Source organism: Populus trichocarpa, chromosome 4, assembly GCF_000002775.5.
Source record: "Populus trichocarpa isolate Nisqually-1 chromosome 4, P.trichocarpa_v4.1, whole genome shotgun sequence".
Classification (NCBI taxonomy): Eukaryota; Viridiplantae; Streptophyta; class Magnoliopsida; order Malpighiales; family Salicaceae; genus Populus; species Populus trichocarpa.
In genome coordinates, this window is record NC_037288.2 from 18,829,890 (window position 1) to 18,851,331 (window position 21,442).

General features: G+C 32.9%; 2 protein-coding genes across 3 annotated transcripts; one reads left to right on the forward strand and one right to left on the reverse strand.

The window, feature by feature from the left end:
* Window positions 1-12,056: 12,056 nt before the first annotated feature.
* LOC7470389 (thaumatin-like protein 1) lies at window positions 12,057-15,021 on the forward strand. Its single transcript, XM_006384506.3, has 3 exons — window positions 12,057-12,530; window positions 13,096-13,768; window positions 14,532-15,021. Exons 1-3 carry the CDS (start codon window positions 12,458-12,460, stop codon window positions 14,812-14,814), a joined length of 1,029 nt encoding a protein of 342 aa, XP_006384568.2. The 5' UTR covers window positions 12,057-12,457; the 3' UTR covers window positions 14,815-15,021.
* A 1,367-nt stretch (window positions 15,022-16,388) lies between these two features.
* Window positions 16,389-19,491, reverse strand: LOC7470390 (endo-1,4-beta-xylanase 5). 2 transcript variants are annotated; one of them, XM_024599118.2, is made up of 9 exons: window positions 19,336-19,491; window positions 19,169-19,259; window positions 19,025-19,059; window positions 18,779-18,935; window positions 18,341-18,516; window positions 18,095-18,196; window positions 17,818-17,964; window positions 17,061-17,699; window positions 16,389-16,966 (listed from the first exon to the last, which is right to left on the reverse strand). In XM_024599118.2, the coding sequence occupies exons 2-9, from the start codon at window positions 19,254-19,256 to the stop codon at window positions 16,628-16,630; spliced, it is 1,683 nt and encodes a 560-aa protein (XP_024454886.1). In that variant the 5' UTR covers window positions 19,257-19,259; window positions 19,336-19,491; the 3' UTR covers window positions 16,389-16,627. The 2 variants fall into 2 exon arrangements, with proteins under 2 accessions (XP_024454886.1, XP_024454885.2); XM_024599117.2 differs by lacking the exon at window positions 19,336-19,491 and having other exon boundaries at window positions 19,169-19,329.
* Window positions 19,492-21,442: the final 1,951 nt, after the last annotated feature.

Genomic DNA, 21,442 nt, shown 5'->3' on the forward strand with positions numbered 1-21,442 from the left:
GAAAACAATGATGTTGATCTTAGTTTACATGACAGACCAGCAAATTATTTGTTTTAAATTTGTTTACTGTTAAGTAATGAAATTTTATGGACATAATTGTATTGTAAGGGATTTTTAAGTTAAATTAGAATTTTTATTTGGACTATGTATTTTAGAGTGATTGTTATTTTATTTTTGTTTTAATTGTATTATACTTTTATTTATTATTTGGCTAAAATTATCTATATAACTAATTAAAAAATATATTTATAATTTTATAATATGAGTCTACACTGTAGTTTTCGTGTCGTATTCAATTTAAAAAGATAAACGTTTTTAGCAATAATTAATGACCACAAGCATTAAAATAGTAACCACCACGATAATAAGCACCAATCAAGAAACATACCTTAGGTGAAAATGAGAGAGGCACATATACTTGATAGTCCCTAAACAGCGGAGAACCACCGTTTACACATGATTTCCCGGGCGGCGCAATTGTTCCTCTTCATACAGAGTTCCAGGAGGTGAAGATATCAATTGGCACAAAGCCACACAACCCATAAGCTGCCCATGCTTTGACCAAAGCAGAAATAGAGTCAGACTGTGGTGCTGACTTGCAAAATCTCCCATATAACATGATATGTTTTTTTACGTTGAAACTAAAATGCTCAACTTATTTATTTATTTATTTTGTAAAGAACACGTAGCTCGAAGTTACAGCAATAAGCATCAACAGATTGCATTGAGGTTATATTTTACAGTGTGGTTGTGGGTGCTTTTTAAATAATTTTTCATGCGAAAATGCATATTAATAATATTTTTTTATTTTTAAAAAATTATTTTTGATATCAGCATATCAAAACAATCTAAAATGTACAAACCATATTAAATTTTAATAAAAAAATAAAATAAAATTCAAATATTTTAAAAACACAGCTTCAAACACGTTTCCAAACATTACCTGAATCACCAAACCGTACAAAAACCCTTATGAAGTGGGAGTTCTCTATTTGTCTTATCATCCACGCTTTGTGTTTAAATTCAAAGAAAAACCAAAAAAATATATTATTTTTCCTCCCCGATCCGTGATCGGAAAGGGGCTTAATTTCAGTTATTGGGAATAGGCTTAATCTATTTTAAAAAAGGACTGGGTTTCCTTCTTTTTTTTAGGAACAGGTTTGATTTCAGTGAATAAACGTTGATGTAAACACGTTCATACAGACCATGTTCTAAAAGAAAACCATCATAAGAAAGCATGCTTCAATGTTCATACAGACCATTAAAACCATGGATACGAGTTTCTTTCTTCTTTTTTTCAAAAGGAAGATGAATGACTGAAAAGGGTTTTTTGAGAAAACGGAGAGAGGAATGGGTCCAAGAAGGAATGTCTTCATTCTTGACACTAATTACCGCTACAGTTGATGCTTTTGCTGGGTTCTTTTGACAAAACGAAAGTTACAGAAAGGAGGAAAAGGAGGAATTCAAAAGCTTTGTTCGTCTCGAGAAATGCATAAAAAGCAAAGCCTGATCCACAATTCAACATTTCAAATTTTTAATAATTTACAGGCACTGCTGGGGTGGCCCTGGGGCCTCCCTTCCAAAGTTTCACTGGCCCCAGGAAGGATGAGACAAGCTAGATCATCAAAAACAGTTCCACGTAAAGCATAGAAAGAATTATACAGTTCAAGTGCATAGCTTATGCCGAATATCTCTTGGAAAATGCGTAGAAAATATACTCCATTGTGAAATTTATTCATACTAGTTAGAGATTGCTATCAGAACTTCAGTTTTAGAAATTCATGTTTTTTCATTTAAAAATTATTGTTCCTCCTAATTTCTTATAAAGTCTAGATTTTAATTTGAGGAATTTATTTTATTCTTCCACTGCTTATTATAATGATTTTTGTATATGAATATTTATTAAAGAATATTATTGTTTTTATTTTCATAATTGATGTTGGATTAGAAAAAGCTACCTGTAAATTTCAAAAACTACTGCCATGCATACAAAATTTAAAAATGTTTTGATGTGAACCATTTAATAGATGGTTTAGTGATAAGAGTTTGGGACTAAAGGGTTTGCTTCCCCTATAGTTTCAGATTCAAGCTCTGTGGTTGCTAATATGATGGTCACTGAAGACTTACATAGTCGTTAACTTCAGGGCCTGTGAGATTAGTCGAGATACGTGCAAACTGGTCCGGACACTAACGTTAATAATAATAATAATAATAATAATAAAAGAATGCTTTGGTGTGGCCCAAACCGAGGTCGTGACACTGCTAATTGATCATGATTTTTTTGGCATTGTCCAATTGATTTATAATAGCCGATTGATTTTTATTTTTTTTGGAATAGTTAATTCTTAAATTTGAATACTTCTAGAGAATGAAGTCACCGTGAGTTGAATCTAGATGGTTAAGTTGAGAGATTAAAGTATTGATTCAAGATTAATCATAAGTTCTCCAATAATAGGGGAGTATTTGTATAGGAATGGAGACTTTAAAATAATTAGTATTTTAGTCTATTTTCTAATATATAATAATTATTGTTTATATGTTCTTAAGCATGATTAAAATTAAAGTTAAGAGCATAATATATTTATGACTATATGTTAGAATATTCATGTTTAAGTACTATGTTTACAATTTGAAATTTATATTATGTCTGGTTTGTTAATCATCAAAGTTGTCAAATCATTAAGACAAATGAGTTTTGAATTGTATAATGTTTTTTCTTTTCAATGACCCATGAATTTTATGTTTCTAAATGTCATGATAATTGTTTATTTATGCGTAAATTAAAGTTCATTGTTATAAAGTATTTTAGGATCACCTAAAGATCGACTAGTTGTTTTTATAATTAATGAATATAATTAATGCTAATCAATATGTGTGGTTAGTTATGTTTATATATCCAAAGATAGTAAATTCATCTAATTAGTGCATATATAATTATCAAATCAAGTTAAATTTTATTATTATCATTATGATTATTTTTTTGTATATTGTTGCATCACCTAAAGAAGATTATATATATATATATATATATATATATATATATATATATATTTGGATTTGTATAATATATTTAAGTTTTGGTTCAAAGCATTAATGTTTCAGTATTTTTATAAATCTTTGCAGTAAATGTTCTTATTTCCCTTTATTTGCATGCTTCATATGTTCTAATATTTAATTTATTTGATTGGTGTGAACAAGTTCAATCTTAGATGTTGATTTAGAACTTTAAGTTAAGAGACCCGCTGCTATTACTAATATTAGTAGTGCCGAAGAAGAATCTTTCTATAAAACTTGGGAAATATCAAAGAGACAACCTAATGTTACTGCGAATGAGTATAGCTAGTGACATCAAGTTTTTTCTTCCCAAAACTAAAAATACTAGGGGATTTATGATTTATGGTTCTCCTATCATGCATGAGCATGTCATTTAAATGACAAATATTGCATCAAAACTTAAGTCATTAGGAATGAATGTGGATGTGAATTTTCTTGTGCCATTTATTATCAACTGGTTACCTCATAGGTATGGTCCTTTTCAAATGAACTATAATACAATGAAGGACAAATGAAATGTACATGAGTTGCAGAGCATGCTTGTTCAAGAGGAAACGAGACTTAAAAGTCTACACGAGACCAAAAATTTTCTCTGTAATACCTTTGAGATGAAAGACATGGGAGAGGGAACATATGTGATTGGGATAAAACTATTCTGAAATAGATCACAAGAATTGTTTAGGTTGTCTCAAAAAGCTTATATCAATAAAGTTTAAGAGAGATTTAGAATAAATAAATTCTTAGCAAATGTTGTTTTCATTCAAAAGAGAGATGAGTTTAATCACATTCAATGCCCAAATAATGAATTGGAACACAAAAAAATAGAAAGACTTTCATATGCATAAATTATTGAGAGCTTGATGTATGCTTAAACTCGTACCAGGCTAAACATTAATTTTGATGTTGGAATGCTAAGCATGTACCAAAGTGATCTAGGTTTAGATCACTGAAAGGTTATAAATAAAGTAATGAGATGCTTGTAAGGACAAAAGATTACATGCTCATTTACAGAAAATTTGATCATATTAAGGTGATTGAATATTCAGATTTAGATTTTATTGGATATATGGATATAAGAAAATCCATATTTGGTTATTTATTCCTTTTAGCCGGAGGAACAATCTCATAAAAGAGTGCAAAGTAATATACTATTGTTGCATCCATTATGAAAGCTGAATTTGTGGCATGCTTTTAGGCTATAATTCAAACAAATTGGTTGCGAACTTTATTTCAGGACTTCAGTCAACAATATTGCCAAGCCACTGAAAACTTATTGTGATAATTTTGCAGTTTTTTTTTTTTTAAGAACAACATGTATTCAAAAGGTACAAAACACATGAAATTGAAATACTTGTCGTTAAAGAAATTGTTCAAGAACAAAAATTATCAATTGAACATATTAGCATAGTTATTATGATTGTTAATCCATTAACAAAAGGAATGTCACCCAAGATTTTCAATAATCATGTTGAAATAATAGGTACCATGGAATATAATTGTTGATATTATGTCATGATTTTATAATGATTATGTATTTGATACTAAGAGCTCATTTATAAAGATGTTTCTTGTATTTATTGTTTTCTATTTGGTATACATGATTGAATTAGAATAATGATTACATAAATTGTTTTTGATAGAGATATTATTATTGGACCGATTAAGGGCTTCTCATTTATAAATTATATTAAGTAAAGACTAATATTGTAGTACATAAAAAGAACTATGTCGAATAAATGATGTATAACTGTCACGACTCTTATTAGTTCTTACTTAATTATAATACATGCGAGACCATTATATGAATCTTGCTTGTATTAAAAATAAAAGTTCCCTTGGTCATGCGATACAAAGCTCATGGAGGGGGGAAAAAGGGTGATGGAAAAAAAAATACAAGAGTGGAAACAAGAGACTGTGATTAGAAAACAAAGGTAGACTAGACAATATTGTACATGTCCAGGAAGACTGTGAGCTGCCTTCACGGTCTCTTATGCATTGATGTTCGTGATCTCACAAACAAATGTTGCAATCATGAATAAATTACAAGAAAGGGAGAATAAAACGCATATGGATTTGCTCGCCCTTGACAGATATGGCCATGGCAATTGCACATTTGCTGTTCCTCCCGTAACTTTCTGGTTGGCTTTTCTCCCATACTGAAGGCATAAAACAAAATTGTGGGAATTTAATATTCTTTTCTCGGCTGGGAATATCAAAGAGGAAATAATCTGATTGTCTTGATAACAAAGAAGGTCACGAACTCAATATACTTGCATCTGCCCATGATTCGGAGAGTTTATTTAGTACTGTGGTAGTAATTATTTTATAAAATATATTAAAATAATATAATTTTTTATTTTATAAACTGTCGATTTCTCCCAGACCTGCAGATAATTGGATTTATTCATTTCCAATCCCTCGAGTTTGCACATCGGATGCATCCAGCATTTCCTGAAGTAGCTCATGGTTTCATATTTGATGAGCGGTTTTGTTGCATCTCATTTCACCAACCTGAGTTCTCGGGCCAGTCAGCACATAATTATAAGTGGGGGGTTGGAGGGATTCTACAAAATCTTACATGTAAGCCAAAAAACTTTCGATGTTCAGCATTTTTCACGACCAAGCCTGTTCCGAATCAATTAAAGCACATCTTTTATAACTATACAACACATAATAAAAGCTGGGAATTTTGGAATCCGTACATCCAAATTAACTGGCATGAAATATTATGTCCATGAAATAATTATGAAAAGTTATTTTTAAATTATTTTGATGCGCTGATATCAAAAATAATTTTTAAAAAATAAAAAATATATTATTTTAATATATTTTTAAATAAAAAATATTTTAAAAAACAACCGCAACCATACTTCCACGTTGATGACTGAGTTATTAAAATTAATGGGAAATAAAAGTATGCTACATGTGTGATCTCATGTATGATTTGTAGTAAGGCTTTCTCTGCTCATTAATATTAATTTCATGGATCGTGAGGTATAAATTTTGTTTCGTAAGCTTTATTTAGGATATAAAAATCTAATTTGTTACGTGTAAGAGTGTAAACCGACCAATATACCTTATATATATATAAAATAAATAAATAAATAAATAATACATGGTGACAAAAGCAAAGAATCACTCATCTTTTATTATGTTTTTGTTTAAACCCTTAATTATTCGTATGGGGAGGGGAACAATGAAGCGGTACGCTTTTTATCATGGAAAGTGGTTTGAATGGTCTTCAAAATCCTGTGGCGTGGACCTACGAATGATGCGAGTTTTCTGCCACTACCATATTTATAAAGCTAATCTCTATTTGTTTACAGAAAAATTGTTTTTTTTTAAATAATAAATTTCGGGAAAAGTAAATTACTGAAAAGTAAATTTCAAAAAAATATTTTTTAATATTTGGTAGTGTTATGAAAAATAAACTGAAAAACTTTCCAGTGTTTGGTTATGTTATGAAAAATAAACTAGAAAATAATTTATTAATGAATTAATTTTTTTTTCAAGTTTATCTAATATATATAAAATATTTAATATAAATATTTAATCACTTACAATAAAAAAATAAAATCTAAAAAGTATAATGATGAATTTTTTTTATTATATCTTATATTCATACATAGCTTATTTTATAAAATATAACTATATACGTCATATCAGAAATAAGCTTGTGAAATATTTTTTAAGTTAAATCTATTATTTTTTTTTCAATTTTAAAAGCTTAAAATAAGTTTTTTTTTTTCATATGAAGAAAGCCAAATTAGTTTATGGTAAGAGTTATATATTTGGTTTTTTTTTGTATGAAGAATTCTCTCATTCCGTTGTCATTCCCTCCTCATTCCCCTTTCATTCCACTATCATTCCCCTCATTCCCCTTTCATTCCACTATCATTCCCCTCATTCCCCTCATTCGGTTTCCCCTCATTTCCCCTCTCATTCCCCTATCATTCCCCAGTTCATTCGGTTTCCCCTCATTTCCCTCTCATTCCACTGTCATTTGGTTTCCTCTCATTCCCCTGTCATTCCCCTTATTTGGTTTCTCAAATTCCCCTGGGTTTCCCCTCATTCGGTTTCCCCTCCTGCATACCCAGTTCTCTCTCGGCTGTTCTCTCTCGGCTCTCTTTCTCTTTCCCTGTTCTCTCTCGGTTCTCTCTCGCCATTCCCCTGTTCTCTGAAGAAGCAGGACAACATCACAGATTCAAGGGGCAAGGGGCAGGAGGGCTAGACCTCAAGGATCTGCTCCTCATTCCTAGTTCTCATCCCTCTCTCCCCCGGCAGTTTCCCCTCCTGTTTGCGTCTCTCTCTTTGTTCTGGATCCGGTGACGGGGAAACCGGGTAGAGACTGGTTGGGGAAGTTGCCGAATGTGCAAGAAAAATTGTGTTTTTTATGGCTTGCTTGTGATGAATTTGGTTGGGTTTTTGTGTGAGCTTGTTTGAATGTGACGAGGAGATGAAGAAGAAAACTGGGTATGGGAAAAAAATTGATAGGCAGCTTCCCCAACCATGATGGATTGTTTGCACAGCAAATACAAATACAGAGAAATAGTTTTTTTCGAAACAGACAACAAATTAAACAAGATCAAGGATTTTTTGCTATAATTCTTACAGATCTAAAAAATACGAAGAAGAAAAAAACATAAAGAGAAATAATAGAGAAATTTGAGGGAAAAAATATATGAAATGTAAGTGTGATTCTCCAGATCTTCTTTGCTTTTCAACTGTTTTCGGAAAGAAACACAGAGAGGGGGAAATATGTGTTTTATCAATAAAGGAAAGTGTTTTCCTTTTGAAAAGGAAAGGAAAACACTTCTCTGCGGGTAAAGGTTGTTTTTTTGTTGACCGGAATTAACTTTCCTTTGACTAACTTTCAAGATGGTTGCCAAACATGAGAAAACGAGGAAAATGAATTCCTGGAATTTGGTTTCCTTGAAACAAACAAGGCAAAAGTTTCACTAGGCCCACACCTGCTCACAGAACCAAAAACATTGTGTATAAGCTATGTATTTTTTAATAAATTATTTTAGTCTTTAAATTTTTATTTTATGCTATTTAATTTTTTAGGAAATAATAGAATTGAATGGAGAGGAACTGAAATTAAAAAGGAGTTAAACATGGTGGGTGTGCTATAAATTTTTTTAAAATACATCTAGGTTCTCAAACTTTAAAAATAACACAAATTAGACAATTTAGATCATTTTAGATTTCAAAAAAATCAATTTTGGTACAGAAATTTATTTATAATGTTTTTCAATCCCTGGTTAGAGAAAGGAAAGAGAGAAAAGTCGTTGGATTTTGGTGATGAGAGAGAATGTAGTCATTCAGGTCATTTTTTACCACCAAAATAAGTTTTTTTTTATCAACGGGTTCTATTAGATGAGAGATGCTAGATCATGGTTGTTTAGTACCTCGATGTTGCCTGAAAAAACATATTTAAGTCGATGAATATAAACTTAACCAACTTTGATTTCGTGTTTTTTGACCCTTTTTAGGTGTTTTGAGTTAATATATTGATTTATGGGTGTATCAATGATGTTGGTGGTGTGTTTTTGGGTTGAAATGACTTTAAAATTAGGTTTTTTGGACAAAAAACACTGACTTGATTTTTTAGCCATCATTGGATGAAATCTAGAATTGCAGATGACACGACATTATCATCTGCATATTTTGTTTCAAAAAAATAGGGGCAAGTCATCCACCCCATTAAAATGGTCTCTGCGTCATTCAGGTGGCGCATGAGGTCCCTTCTGGTTGTCAAAATTCTACCCTCGTGGCGGCATTGGGAGACGAGTCATTCTCTTTCCAGTGATGTGACGCATGCTTGTATAGGAGGTTCAGTTGGGTTGCGTTGGAGGGTTTTTTTTACTTTCTTCTCTATTTTCTCTCTCATTTCCTAGAAATTCTCACATGACTTTCAAAAAACAATCGTGTCCTCTAGTTTATGATTTTGTTGATTTTGACCCTCCTTTTGATTATTGTTTATTTGACTTTTGATTCTTTTTGAAGTTTTTTTTCTTTCAATTTCTTACCTAAGCATTTTATTCAATTTGATTTCTTATCCGATTTGGTCCCTCTATTTTTGATGGCTCTATTTTTGTGTTTTATACTTTTCTTGATTGTTGTTATTTTATACAATATCATTCTTTTCAATTTTATTGCATTTTTTTTCTTGATCTATTTTTTATTCTCATTCTTTTGATTTCTATATTTTTATCCTTTTCTTAATTTGTTTTTTTTTTAATTTTATCCCTCAACATTTAATTTAATTTTTTTTATCTAGTTATAGTCCCCATTCTTTTGATTATTTTTTAATCATTTTCTTAGTTTTTTTAATCACCTTCTTAGTTTATTTTTTTTATTTCAATCTCATGTCGCGAGTGATGGGTTAATCGATTCAACCCAGGTTGGCTTTATTTTTTTTTCCTTGATTTTTTTATGAGTTTTTTTTCCCAGTTTCATCATTTTGTATCAAGTTATCTGCACTTGAACTTTGTTATTTTTTCACTTTTCTTTCTATTTGGTTATTTCAGGAGCGGGTTGGTAAATTAACTCTAGTTAACTCAGTTTTTTTATGTTTTTTTATTGAACTTTGGTCTTTTTTACTAGGTCTTTTTTTTAAATTATTTTTTTATCTTGATTTCATATCGCGGGCTGTGGGTTCGTTAAGTTGGCTTGGTTTTTTTTTTTTTTACATTTTTGTACTGAACTTTTATCTTTTTTACTAGGTCATTCTTTTGAAAAATTTTTTTATCACGATCTTATATCGCGGGTTATGAATTCATCAAGTTAGCTCGAGTTGAACTCAGATTCTTCTTCAACGTTATATTTTTTGATTTTTTTTTTGTTTTTATTTTTGATATTAGAATATTAAATCTTGAATTTTATAATTTTTTAAACTTTTTTTTCCATAAATTATTTTAATCTCTTATTACAGATCACGTTTTAATAAAATGAATATGATTTTTCTAGAATTATTATATCATTTGAGAAAATTTGGTCGCATCCTCGGAGGAGCGCGGACGACATATTTGATGTTCTTGAACATTTGTATAAAAACCATTAGAACGAGGACTGAGGAAATATCTTGCTCAGACGGGTAACAAACAAGATTGATTGTCAGTATACTTCTTGATAGTTCCAATTAATTACACTCTTAATTTTTAAATAATTAAAGTAAATAATATTTTCAGCTTCCAAAGAATCAACAGTAAATCATGAAAAGACGAGAGAGTATACAGTCAAGAATCCTATGCTCTTCCCATAATTGCACTGCAAAAGCGAGGACCCCAAATCAGGACTTACCACGTGGCACAAATCAACCGTCATATTACTCGTCGTGGCAGTTTATGAGCCGATGATCGGATGGACACACATCTAAATAGTCTCCATCCCAGCCTTGTCAGAGCTACATGGTACTGAATCAATATTTTTTTTTTCTAGTTTTAAGCAACTGTTGCTGATGTGAAAAATAAAGTGGTGGCAAAATGTGATTGGTGGGGCCTCTAATCTTAAAAGTTTTGCTTCTTTTTGACTTTCTTTTTGTATACGAATCAAACGGTTCCCCGTTATTTATGCTATGGGGTTTCACGTACTGGAACAGCCATTGTCCCATGGGAAACCCACTAAAATTTTTAATTAATTAATTTAGTTTTTTCAAGTAATGAAAAGTTATTTTTGCAGGATGTTGAAATAGTTGAATTTTAAGGGCTTCTTTCTGACCTTCTTTTGAAAATTTCATAACTTTATTATTCTGACGTTGAAAAAAAATCAAGAATAATTTTTTGGGGTGTTAAATCATAAATTCTGTAAATTAGGGGCTTGGATCTAATATATTGTAGGAGAAGAGCATTCTCGTTAGGAGAAGTAGGAACACAATAAAAGGTGATTGATTTTCTAGTAACGTGGTTGTTATTGTTTTTTAAAGTATTTTTTATGTTAAAATGTATTAAAATGATATTTTTTTATTTTTTAAAAATTATTTTTAAAATCAGCACATAAAAACGATAAAAAACATATAAAAAAATTAAATTTTTTAAAAATACAAGTAAAATCACAGTTATTCTAGACATTTTGTTAGTCACGTTTGTTATTCAACATTACAAAATATATAAGGTAATATTGAAAAATTTAAATTAATAAGGGCTGACATGGAGCATTCAAAAATTAAAACATCTAAACATAATTCATAAAAAATCTAAAGTATAACCACAAAATCCTATTAATTATATATAGGTTAATAATAATTATTAATTTTTAAAGTATTTTTTTTATTTAAAAATATATTTAAATAATATTTTTTATTTTTTAAAATTAACACATCAAAATAATATAAAAATATTAATTTCAGGTAAATAAAAAATAAAATAAAATAAAATTTAAACTTTTTCAAAATTATTTTTTTCAAATTTTTTTTAAAACATAAAAATAAACCTCCTATTAGCTGTCCACTCCTTCTAGAATTGCCAAAAACCACAGGTGATTTGGACACTAATTGGATCAAAGTACTGTTAAATGAAAAAAAAAACAAGAATAATAATTTAATTCAAACTCATAAATATTAATTCAAACAAACATGAATGAAAGAATTTTTTTATAATTATATTATTTAATAAGGGGTTTTTTGTGTTTTAAAAGTGTTTTAAAAAATTAATTTTTTTTACTTTAAATTAATTTTTTTTGGTATTTTTAAATAATTTTGATTTGCTGATGTTAAAAATAATTTAAAAAATAATAAAAAATATTATTTAATATATTTTTGAGAAAAAAATATTTTTTAAAAAAACTGTAGTTAAACTTTCAAATAATTTTTAAAATATAAGTAATATATAAACAGTATCAGGTGCACATATGTAGTGTGTGTATATATAGATAACATTTCATATATATAATAATAATAAAAGGTAGTCTCCATTGAGAAAAAAAGGTAAAAACTACAATATGCTGTTAGAAAAGCTAAGCAAGATTTTCCCTGAACTGATGATAAGAAATTGAGACCTTAGCTGCAATCACTTTCTTTTACAGTGTCCCTGACAACAGTGAGATAGAGAGGGCCAGTCTGTCTGTCTCAGAGAGAAAGAGGCTCTATTATACCTGTGAGCCAACACTCATTCACCGTCTCTCCTGCTTTTTTCTCCTCTCTGGTTCTTCCCAGAAGCTCATTTGTCTGTTTATGGGGCATTGAACCCTCAATCACACCACTCCCTTTCTTCACTCTTTACTCCTCACCACTTTCAGGGCATCATCAGTCCCTTCATTGTCTTCTCCATTGCCATTACCTCAATGCGCCATCACCTTCATCCTTATCACTTCCTCTAACTTAAGCTGCAATTGTGCCAACTAAACCAGTACTCAAAGTAAAAAGAGAATCCCAAAAGCCATAAAAAAGAGACAAACAAACCTCATGGGTTACTACTCTTGCTGCTTCCCCACTCTTATTTCCAGCTTTGTTCTTCTTCTTCTTGTGAGTTATAAAGGTAATGATCCCACAAAAAATGCTCTCTCCATTGTTACTTTCTAGTCCCTCTCTCACATTTATATTCACATTAACAAAGCAACAGCCCTTTACTAGGCTCATTTTGTGGTTAAGCACTCATTTCTTTGTTAGGCTTAAAGAGTTTTTGAATTTTAACTTCATTTTGCCTAAAAGTCCCAATCTTTACACCAAGAAACCAAATCTCAACAACATTTTCATGTTTGTATGTAGTTACTAATTAACATTCTGATCCTATTTTCTCATCAAGTCACCATTTTTTCTCTTCTAAGAACAACCTAAAAGAATGCCGGAGGAATTCTTGCTATTGTCTGGATTTTCCTTCAAGGGTTTTGCATTTCGTGCTTCTGTTTGTTATTACGGTCCAATCATGTCTTAAATTTTTTAATTTTATTTTAGTTTTAAATTAATCTTTTTGTTTATGTTTCTAGATCGTTTAATATAAAAAATAAATCTTAAAAAATAAAATAAAATATTATTTTAATACTTTTCCAACCAATAAACACTATCATTATCACATTCTCAAATAGACCTCCATGTTTTTACAGGTTGTGTATTAGCTGCTACGTTCACATTTGTAAACAAATGTGAGCACACAGTTTGGCCTGGAATTCTTGCCAATGCGGGCAGTCCTAGACTTGACAGCACCGGATTTGAGCTTCAACAAGACTCTTCTCGTTCTTTTATAGCCCCAACTGGCTGGTCTGGTCGTTTTTGGGCTCGAACTGGGTGTAATTTCGACGAATCCGGAGCCGGGTTATGCTCAACAGGTGACTGCGGGTCGGGTCAAGTTGAATGTAACGGATTTGGAGCTGCTCCACCTGCTACATTAGCAGAGTTCACACTCGGGTCGGGTGGGCAGGATTTTTACGATGTTAGTCTTGTAGATGGGTACAATTTGCCCATGGTTGTGGAAGGTAGTGGGGGGTCGGGCATGTGCGCTTCAACGGGCTGTATATCGGATCTTAACATACAGTGTCCACAAGAACTGAGGGTTGGTGAAGGCGACGCGTGTAAGAGCGCGTGTGAAGCTTTTGGGAGCCCGGAGTACTGTTGCAGTGGCGCGTTCAATACACCCGCCACTTGTAAACCTTCTGTTTATTCAGAGATGTTCAAGGCTGCTTGTCCTAAATCTTACAGTTATGCTTATGATGATGCAACTAGCACTTTTACTTGTAGCGGTGCTGATTATACAGTGACCTTTTGCCCTTCATCTCCAAGGTAAGGAATTGTCTCTCTTGGGTTAGTATTGTCTTTATAATTTTGGGTTTTTGTTTTTTTCTGGTGAATCTTCCACTTGTTTGAAGTTTTTCTTTGTTTGATTAATATAGAATTGACGCTTATTTTTTTGTCTCGTTGAAAGTTTATTCTTTCTTACATGGATGTTGTCTAAAGATAAAGGTAGTCTAGCGGCTAGCCCTTTTCTTTTGCGAGGAGGACCAGGGACAGCCGGGGCTACTTGCAGTGGTGGATCCTAGCCATATGTATGAACTAAAGCATCGGACACTCGGCTAGGATCTTCTTCAACTGCATGCAGCCGCGGGTGTCTTTGGTAAATCCCTCCTTTGCGTGCTTTAACAATGATCTGGGTGAAATCACAATGATATTATCCACACATGGGAATATCGAGTATCGTGGGCTGCTTTGTTCTGGTTTACTGTTTGTGGAAAGCAAAATTATGGTTTTAGTTGTGTGTGACGGCAATTGTACTGGTTTTTTTTCATTCTTTGGTGGTGATTGTTTATGTTTAATTTCACTTTCTGTTCGAGTGGAGCTAGATTGAGGCAAATTAGCAACGCCAAAGATCCTCTTTTGAATGATTAATTTATTTCATTTGTTAATTGTTTTAGTGCTCTAGGATTAATTGAGGTTGCAATCAAAGTTGTCATTTATATTATACCAGAGAATCTGACCCGACCCGTAATAATTATTCCTGTTAGTTGATTTTGTAATTGATGGTTTTCTTTTACATGTGGTGTTGCAGTCAGAAATCTTCAAGCTACTCAACGCCAACGACAGAAGGAACAACAACATCACAGGGGTCTGGCACGGGATCCGGGCTGGAATACACGGGCTCTGGTTCAGGCATTGATTCTGGGGCTGGATCTGGGACTGGATCCGGAGGAGAAACCATGCTAGCAGATGGGTCATGGTTAGCTGGTTTGGCCATGGGAGACTCGTATAAGACAGCTTCTCCTTCTGCTCTACAATCAGCAATAATGGCTTTTACGACTCTTGTCCTTATTTTTGCCCTTCTTCACTCGTAGCTCTAGGACCTTTCTCTTTGTTTAATGGCTCCTGCTCTTGAATGTGATGAATTTTCATTACAGATTTGCAGCCTTGATGGATTCTTGGATTTTGCCTTTGTTAGGAAAAGCTGACAGATTCTCTCATCCAGATTGTAAACCACCCACTTCCAAGATTCTCTTCCACTTGAATTTTAAATGTTATATACGTAGAAAGTGTTTGTTTTCTCTGTGTTATTTCAGGATTATTAGGGTTCTCTTTGCTTTCACATGTCTAAGCCTTTTTTGCGAGAGTTAAAGCAACCAAGCACAGATCAAGGACAAGGCCTTGATCTGTGCTTGCATTTTTTTTGGCTTTTCACATCTTGTGTCCGGTTGATTGTAAAGAAAGAAAGAATTTAGGTATGTATTGAGAGTGATTTGTGTAGTGTGAATGTGAATAGGTTTGCTGGCAGGTGTTTTTTTTTAAAAAAAATAATTTGAAAATATATAAAAAAATAATTTGTAGCAAAGAAAAAAATAAAAATAAATTGTTTTTTTTTTTTTAAAAAAAAAATGGGATGGTAATATGGTATCCCTTTGCGGGGATTGCAAGTTTCTAGCTCATCTCTTGTCTATGTTCGTCATGGAAATGGATTTCCTGGAAGACTATCGTGTCGTATTAATTTGCAAATAATGAGCATACATCTTTCATGAATCAATAATCAATAATCAATAATGGTTACAGGGACTAATTATACAATAAAAACAAATAACACCCACCAGTTAATGAAGAGAAATTACTACACAAGTTCAAGATCACAATCTCATTTTGCATGCTGAATCAACAGAAAGCAATCATCAATCTTGCGAATAAATCTTGTGTGCTGAAAGGACTCCATCATGTTTCTTCTGGGCCCTACCACTACTGATTGTCATCATATTTGCTGGCCCTTCATGTTACCCGGAGAAGTTTTTCAACAAAGCTTTGAATTATTTGCAGCCATTAGAAAGCTCAAGATATTATAAATTCAGCAGCAGGAGTTAAAAATTTCAACTTGCACTGTTAAGCGGCCACAAGAAACAAGAAAGCCAATTGTTCTTGAAGAACTTTAATGGGAAACCCGAGTCTGCTCAAGGCTGTTGAAGAGGCGGAAAAGTGTGGCACAAGCCGCCTGCTAGAGGTCCATTACAGGATATACTATGCTTTTAATTTATTAGTGTTGGTCGAACAGCTTGAAGGGGCACCATCAACCCACTACAAAAATTACAAAAAGAAAAAGGGAAGGAAAGAAACCTCTCCTGATCTTCTTGCTGAAGATTATTGACAGGTGAGAAATGTTTCCATCCATTCTTTAGCTATCTACCGTTACTTCAAGGGTTTTTTTTAACGATTTGATATTCTTTGATCACTCTTAGCAAGGAGACGATGGTGATGTATTAACAAAAAACTTCCCAATCTTAACTCCTTAGATTTGAATTCGAAATAATATTAGCAGAACAGTTCCACTGGCCACTTGAACTAACATCTTAACGTTGTAAGAATCTGTAATGACATTGGGCTCATAAGATCTAAGTTCCCCGTTAAAAGGACAAGTATGGCCAACCTCAAGCCCAACCTTTGAACTTCTCCCATGGCCTTTTCATAAAGAAACAAAAGTCAACAATATTTAACTCTTGTCAGTACATAAATTACTGTACTCCGAAGCCCAACATTGCTAGAAATTCCAAGTTCAGCACAGCACAAAGCCGAAGGCCATTGCAAAGATTTTTAACTAGTAAAAAATTTCTGACAATCTACCTTGATTGTTCGGTTGTTCCTAGTATGGTGATAAGATTATAGGAATGGTGTTGGTCACAACTGAATGTTAAAATGCTTCGTTTCATCACTTTGACTGAGTGACAGTGTTGAATTTGTAGTTCTGTTGCCATATTGCACCATTATTTTGTATTCACCTAAGAAGCCAAAGAAGCTGTATGATCCATGATCATCTGTGCGGCCATTTCCTTCCCCGGTTTCCCATTCTCTTAGGAGCTTGTCAACTGTATCACCGGCCGGGAGGTTTTGAAGATTATAATCTGTAAGGCACATTTGGTAGCACCCCCCATTAGGATGGATTGCAGTCCAAAGCATGATCCCATCCACTGCAGGATGCGAGAAGCCTTCTCTTAACACCTGCTCTAGATAAATAGCCTGCAGAGTTGACACCATAAGGAAATGTTAGGATACAAATATTCATTTTAGATTCTTTATTAACTGAGAATAAATGATGAATACCCTAGTGCACCTGAGTTTCTTTATCAAATTTATTGCTGATATCAACTTCTGTGAGCCAAATGGGAAGCTTAAGGGTAGCCAATTTATCTAGAATAGCCCTCATTAGAGGAAGATTTGGCTTAGAAAAGTGACTCTCTAGGCCAATTCCATTCATTGATGATCCTCCGCGTTCAAGTTCTCTTATCTTATCAATGTAGGTATCTACTGTTGTACTCACATCAGTGCAAGTCTCCACCACATTAAATTCATTCAAAAACAATGATGCTAAGGGGTCTGCTTCGTGTGCTGTCTTGTAGAAATGTAAAGTGGCATCCGGACCAAGCCTTTCTTCATAGAAATCAAAATGTAGCATTTCATTGCTAACATCCCAATGTATAAACTCTTCTTTGTATTTGCTCATTAGGCTTTGAATCCGGAAGTTGACTGCTGATTTTAGGTCAGGACCTGTGAGATCACGAACCCAAGCTGGATTGTACTTGGGGTCTTCCCAGAAAATATTGTGGCCTCTAGCAACTATTTGGTTGGCTAGAACGAATTCCAACATTTGATCTGGTATGGTGTAATTGACCTTCCCTTGTTCGGGTTCTGTCGCATACCACTTGAGTTCATTTTCAAATACTGCTGCATTGAATCTCTCAACAAACCAATTCTGAAACAATCAGAGCAATTTTCTTAGTCAGCCTTGTCGCCAGAAATTAGTACTCTTTCCTGTTTATTTAATTTCCAATCTTCTGTAACTGTAAGACTATTACATGTACTGAACTTACCTGATAGGGTAAATTTCCAAGAATTGTTCTTGCTATTGCTGATCCAAATGGGAAATCTTTTGAGATTTGCTCTATTGTAATGGATGCTCCTTGCAGCCTATCTCCATGACTATCTGACACATGTATTGTCACGGCACGCTTTCTTTCCTGGTGAAGGAGTATATAAGAAACCGAGCTGCTTCTTTCAGTTCAAACTATTTCTTAGATCTGGCAATACTAGGCTTAGAAAAACAGACACTATCAGCCCATGAAAACACAAGGTGTTAACAGTGCTTACAGTGTTAATTATGTATTGCTGATTTGTTCTCCATTGCTGCTCAGTAAATGGCTGTACTGAAGCACTTGCAATTGCGACATTGATACTTTTGTCAGTTGTGCCCTGCATGAACAATTCAAAAACAGAAAATAATTTCATCAACATATAGACATTATACAATTTGTTTAATCTTAGGACAACCCAACATTGATAGGTCCAGACAATGAACAATTAATAGAAGCAGCTTTTAGTCATAAACAAGTTAACCTGAAAATATAGTATTGATACACTTGAAGGTGAATCAAGAATGAATCCTCCCTTGAGAAACGACCAGCATCCACTCTTGGCCAAAACAGTCCCCACGCAATCATATGTGGAATTATTATTTGCCATTAGGCTTGCAGTTACTAGAGTTGAATCTGCACCCTGTATCTTGACCCAAACTGCATCACACCAAAAACTACACAGGCCTCAGGGAACATCTATCAATTATAGAGCTCATAACAATGATTTATATCAAGCTTTTACCAAAACATTCATGCCAGGAAAATGATTCCTAATAGCTTAATTATGGAGTTCACAACATTCGTTTTTGCACAATGGCTTGCCGTGTTGAACCTGGCCCTTTGATTATGCAATAAAAAATCAAGACTATAGTTTTATAGGAGATGGAACATTAAAGCAATGAAGATACGATCACTCAACTGGAAAAACAATACATGGTGTTTTGAGCTAGATTTTGCAATATCAAAGCTGGTGTATAAGAGCCATCTGAAGAAGTACTAATTCTGTGCTGGGTAAGTGGTGCTTGATCTTTGAATATCCCTCCATTATATAGTGGCTTCTCTGGCACTGATTTACACTGCCAACAAAACATCCATAGCCATGGAAAGGTAATGTAAATTTGAAGAGGAGAATTCATCAATGATCTCCTAAATCATACCAGTTTACCTCGGTGTAGGCTGTGAAGTCATACAAAGGTCCATCTGCATTAACCACGCACAAAAAAGAAAAGGAAAAAAAAAATAGTGATTATAGGTCAAACAAACTTGAATTTAAAAACCCAAAAGCAATGCAAAGAAATTGAGAAAGCACCGTAAGAAAAAGCCAAGAAGGGGATCAAGAAAACTGAGAAGCCCAAGATAGGAGCCTTGTGCATGCTCTTCTTGCTTAGAAAAGCCATGGACTGCATGAATGGAATGGATTGTAATTTATATAGAGAAATGTTTTTATGAAGGACTGGAATGGAGGCTACAACTTACAAGAGTGAATGCCACTTAAATTTGAGGTGGCTCACAAGGGTACAGTGCTACCTTGTCTTTCATAAGCCTATAGGTGCCCTTGTTCACATGTTTTTTTGAGATACTCATGTGAAGACATGCCATCCATTAATTAAAACTCAATCTTTTGTGTATGGATTCAGTATCTTTTTTGGATCTTTCTTAATTACCTGTAACCTTTGCTGAATGGTCATTTTTAATTATCATCTGTGGCCTCGAGTCCCTAGTTACGTACGTAGGGTGGATGTTTATTATTCCATTATTATCTGGCTTTATTGATCCTTGCCTAATCAATAGTCTCCCCCTTTGCTCTGATGGAAATCCCAGCAACTGTAAGTGTTAAAGGATCATCATCACCTAATTAGTGAAGCTGATCCTGCTATAATTTAGTGGCACGATCCATGTTCTGTGGCTTTTAGTCAGTGTTTTAGGGAGTAGAGGACGGGTTGGTTTGTTTCAGAAGAGTGGTTACAATTGCCGTATAATTTATGGCTTGCGAAGCTGAAGCTGGTAGAAAAAGACTGACAAAGAGGTATTGACAGTGACTTCGAAATAGAAAGGTCCTGTACGTTTGATGAATTAAGATGGTGCATGCTTTGACTTCAAGCTGCCGTTCCCTGTATGCCTTGCAGTCTAAAAAGTGGGAGAGCTTTCATGGCTTCAACTGGCACGCCTTCATGATGCAGCATACCATGGAGATCAACACGTCCTACAAAGGTCCCTTATTTTCCTTGTCCAATGTCAGCAAGACAAAATTATTCGAAGCACGGGGAGAAAATGGTGCGCTGTGGTCACGAGGGTAGCTAGGATTCAAAGATAAGGGCGGCAGAGAGAGACTCTTGAGAAATATGAGGGCAACTGTCTAAAACTGAGTAAATTTGAAATGCTAAAACTAAAAGGTCTAAAATGAATTTTTTTAAAATAAATTGAAGGGGGCAATTACCCACCTTCTCTTCCATGTAACTAAGTCTTTGTTGGTCAAATTAATTTTGCTAATATGATAAGAAATCCTCTGGAACACAAATTTGAAACCTCTTTTTTTCTTAAAATATGATAAGCTACATAGTTAGTTTTTAATGAGTTTTATATTCTTCATGGGTAGTGTTTAGATTGCAGTGAATACATGAAAAAATCACCTATATAAGTATAGATTGGGGTCATTCCTATAAGATATGAGTTAAATTTTTAAAGCACTCATAAACAACTAGGAGCTCGCATGGTCTACTAAGTATAAAACCGAGTCAAACAGTAAAAAGTTGTGCGGGTACAATATGATTGATTGGTGATATACCTCCTTACAATAAGAATTTTTAATTTATAAAAATAAAAACAAATCACCAATAATTCTCAAAGTTAAATCTCATTTTTTATATTATTTAATTTATAATTCAAAAGATATCAAATTATATACATTACACTTAATAGATAAAAATTCAATAAGTATATTTTTATTTTAAAATTTTGTTGAAATATGTGGGGAATTGTTGTAAATAATAAAGACTATTAAATATTTTTTTTATCCCATATTAAGAAAATAAAAACAAATAACGACATCAATGGATTCTCTATTCTGGAGTTTTCAAAAGAAAAGTTTCAACCTTCTAAAGAGAGACAAACATGAGCATAAATGTCTTACAGAATACCCAGCTTCCATTTAAGTGTACGGATACATATTAAAAAAAAATCCCAAAGTGGAGGGATTACTGTGTATGGGGGGGGGGGGGGGGGGTGCAAGGCATTTTTTTTTAATTTCTAGATAATTAAGTATGAGGAAAAGTAATATTTTTTATTTTAAAGAGATGAGCATTAAATTAAGTGTTATTTTACTTTAATTTTCTTTGAATTTATTCTTGACCTACATGGAAATAAAACAATACAAAAGCATTACTTTGTGAAATAAAAAACAGAACCATCAATTTATCCTAATATAAATCCTGCAGTCGATTAAAAATAAAAATAAAAACACAAATCGCGAGTAAAATTTTTCTACAAAAAGATTGAAGTAGAGAGCCACCAATTAATTTATCTTTCATCAAACAAAATAAGGTAACTTAAATTTAAAATCTATTTTTGTTTTATTTTGAGATGT

What these genes read in the sequence shown, in the direction of transcription:
- LOC7470389 (XM_006384506.3), top strand. Translation starts at nt 12,458, where the DNA reads ATGGGTTACTACTCTTGCTGCTTCCCCACTCTTATTTCCAGCTTTGTT. An exon ending in TCTTCTTGTGAGTTATAAAG is followed by an intron (nt 12,531 to 13,095) that starts GTAATGATCCCA and finishes ATGTTTTTACAG; the next exon opens with GTTGTGTATTAGCTGCTACG. An exon ending in TTTTGCCCTTCATCTCCAAG is followed by an intron (nt 13,769 to 14,531) that starts GTAAGGAATTGT and finishes GTGGTGTTGCAG; the next exon opens with TCAGAAATCTTCAAGCTACT.
- LOC7470390 (XM_024599117.2), bottom strand. Translation starts at nt 19,265, where the DNA reads ATGCAGTCCATGGCTTTTCTAAGCAAGAAGAGCATGCACAAGGCTCCT. An exon ending in TATCAATACTATATTTTCAG is followed by an intron (nt 18,197 to 18,340) that starts GTTAACTTGTTT and finishes TTGTTCATGCAG; the next exon opens with GGCACAACTGACAAAAGTAT. An exon ending in AGCAATACATAATTAACACT is followed by an intron (nt 17,965 to 18,094) that starts GTAAGCACTGTT and finishes CTCCTTCACCAG; the next exon opens with GAAAGAAAGCGTGCCGTGAC.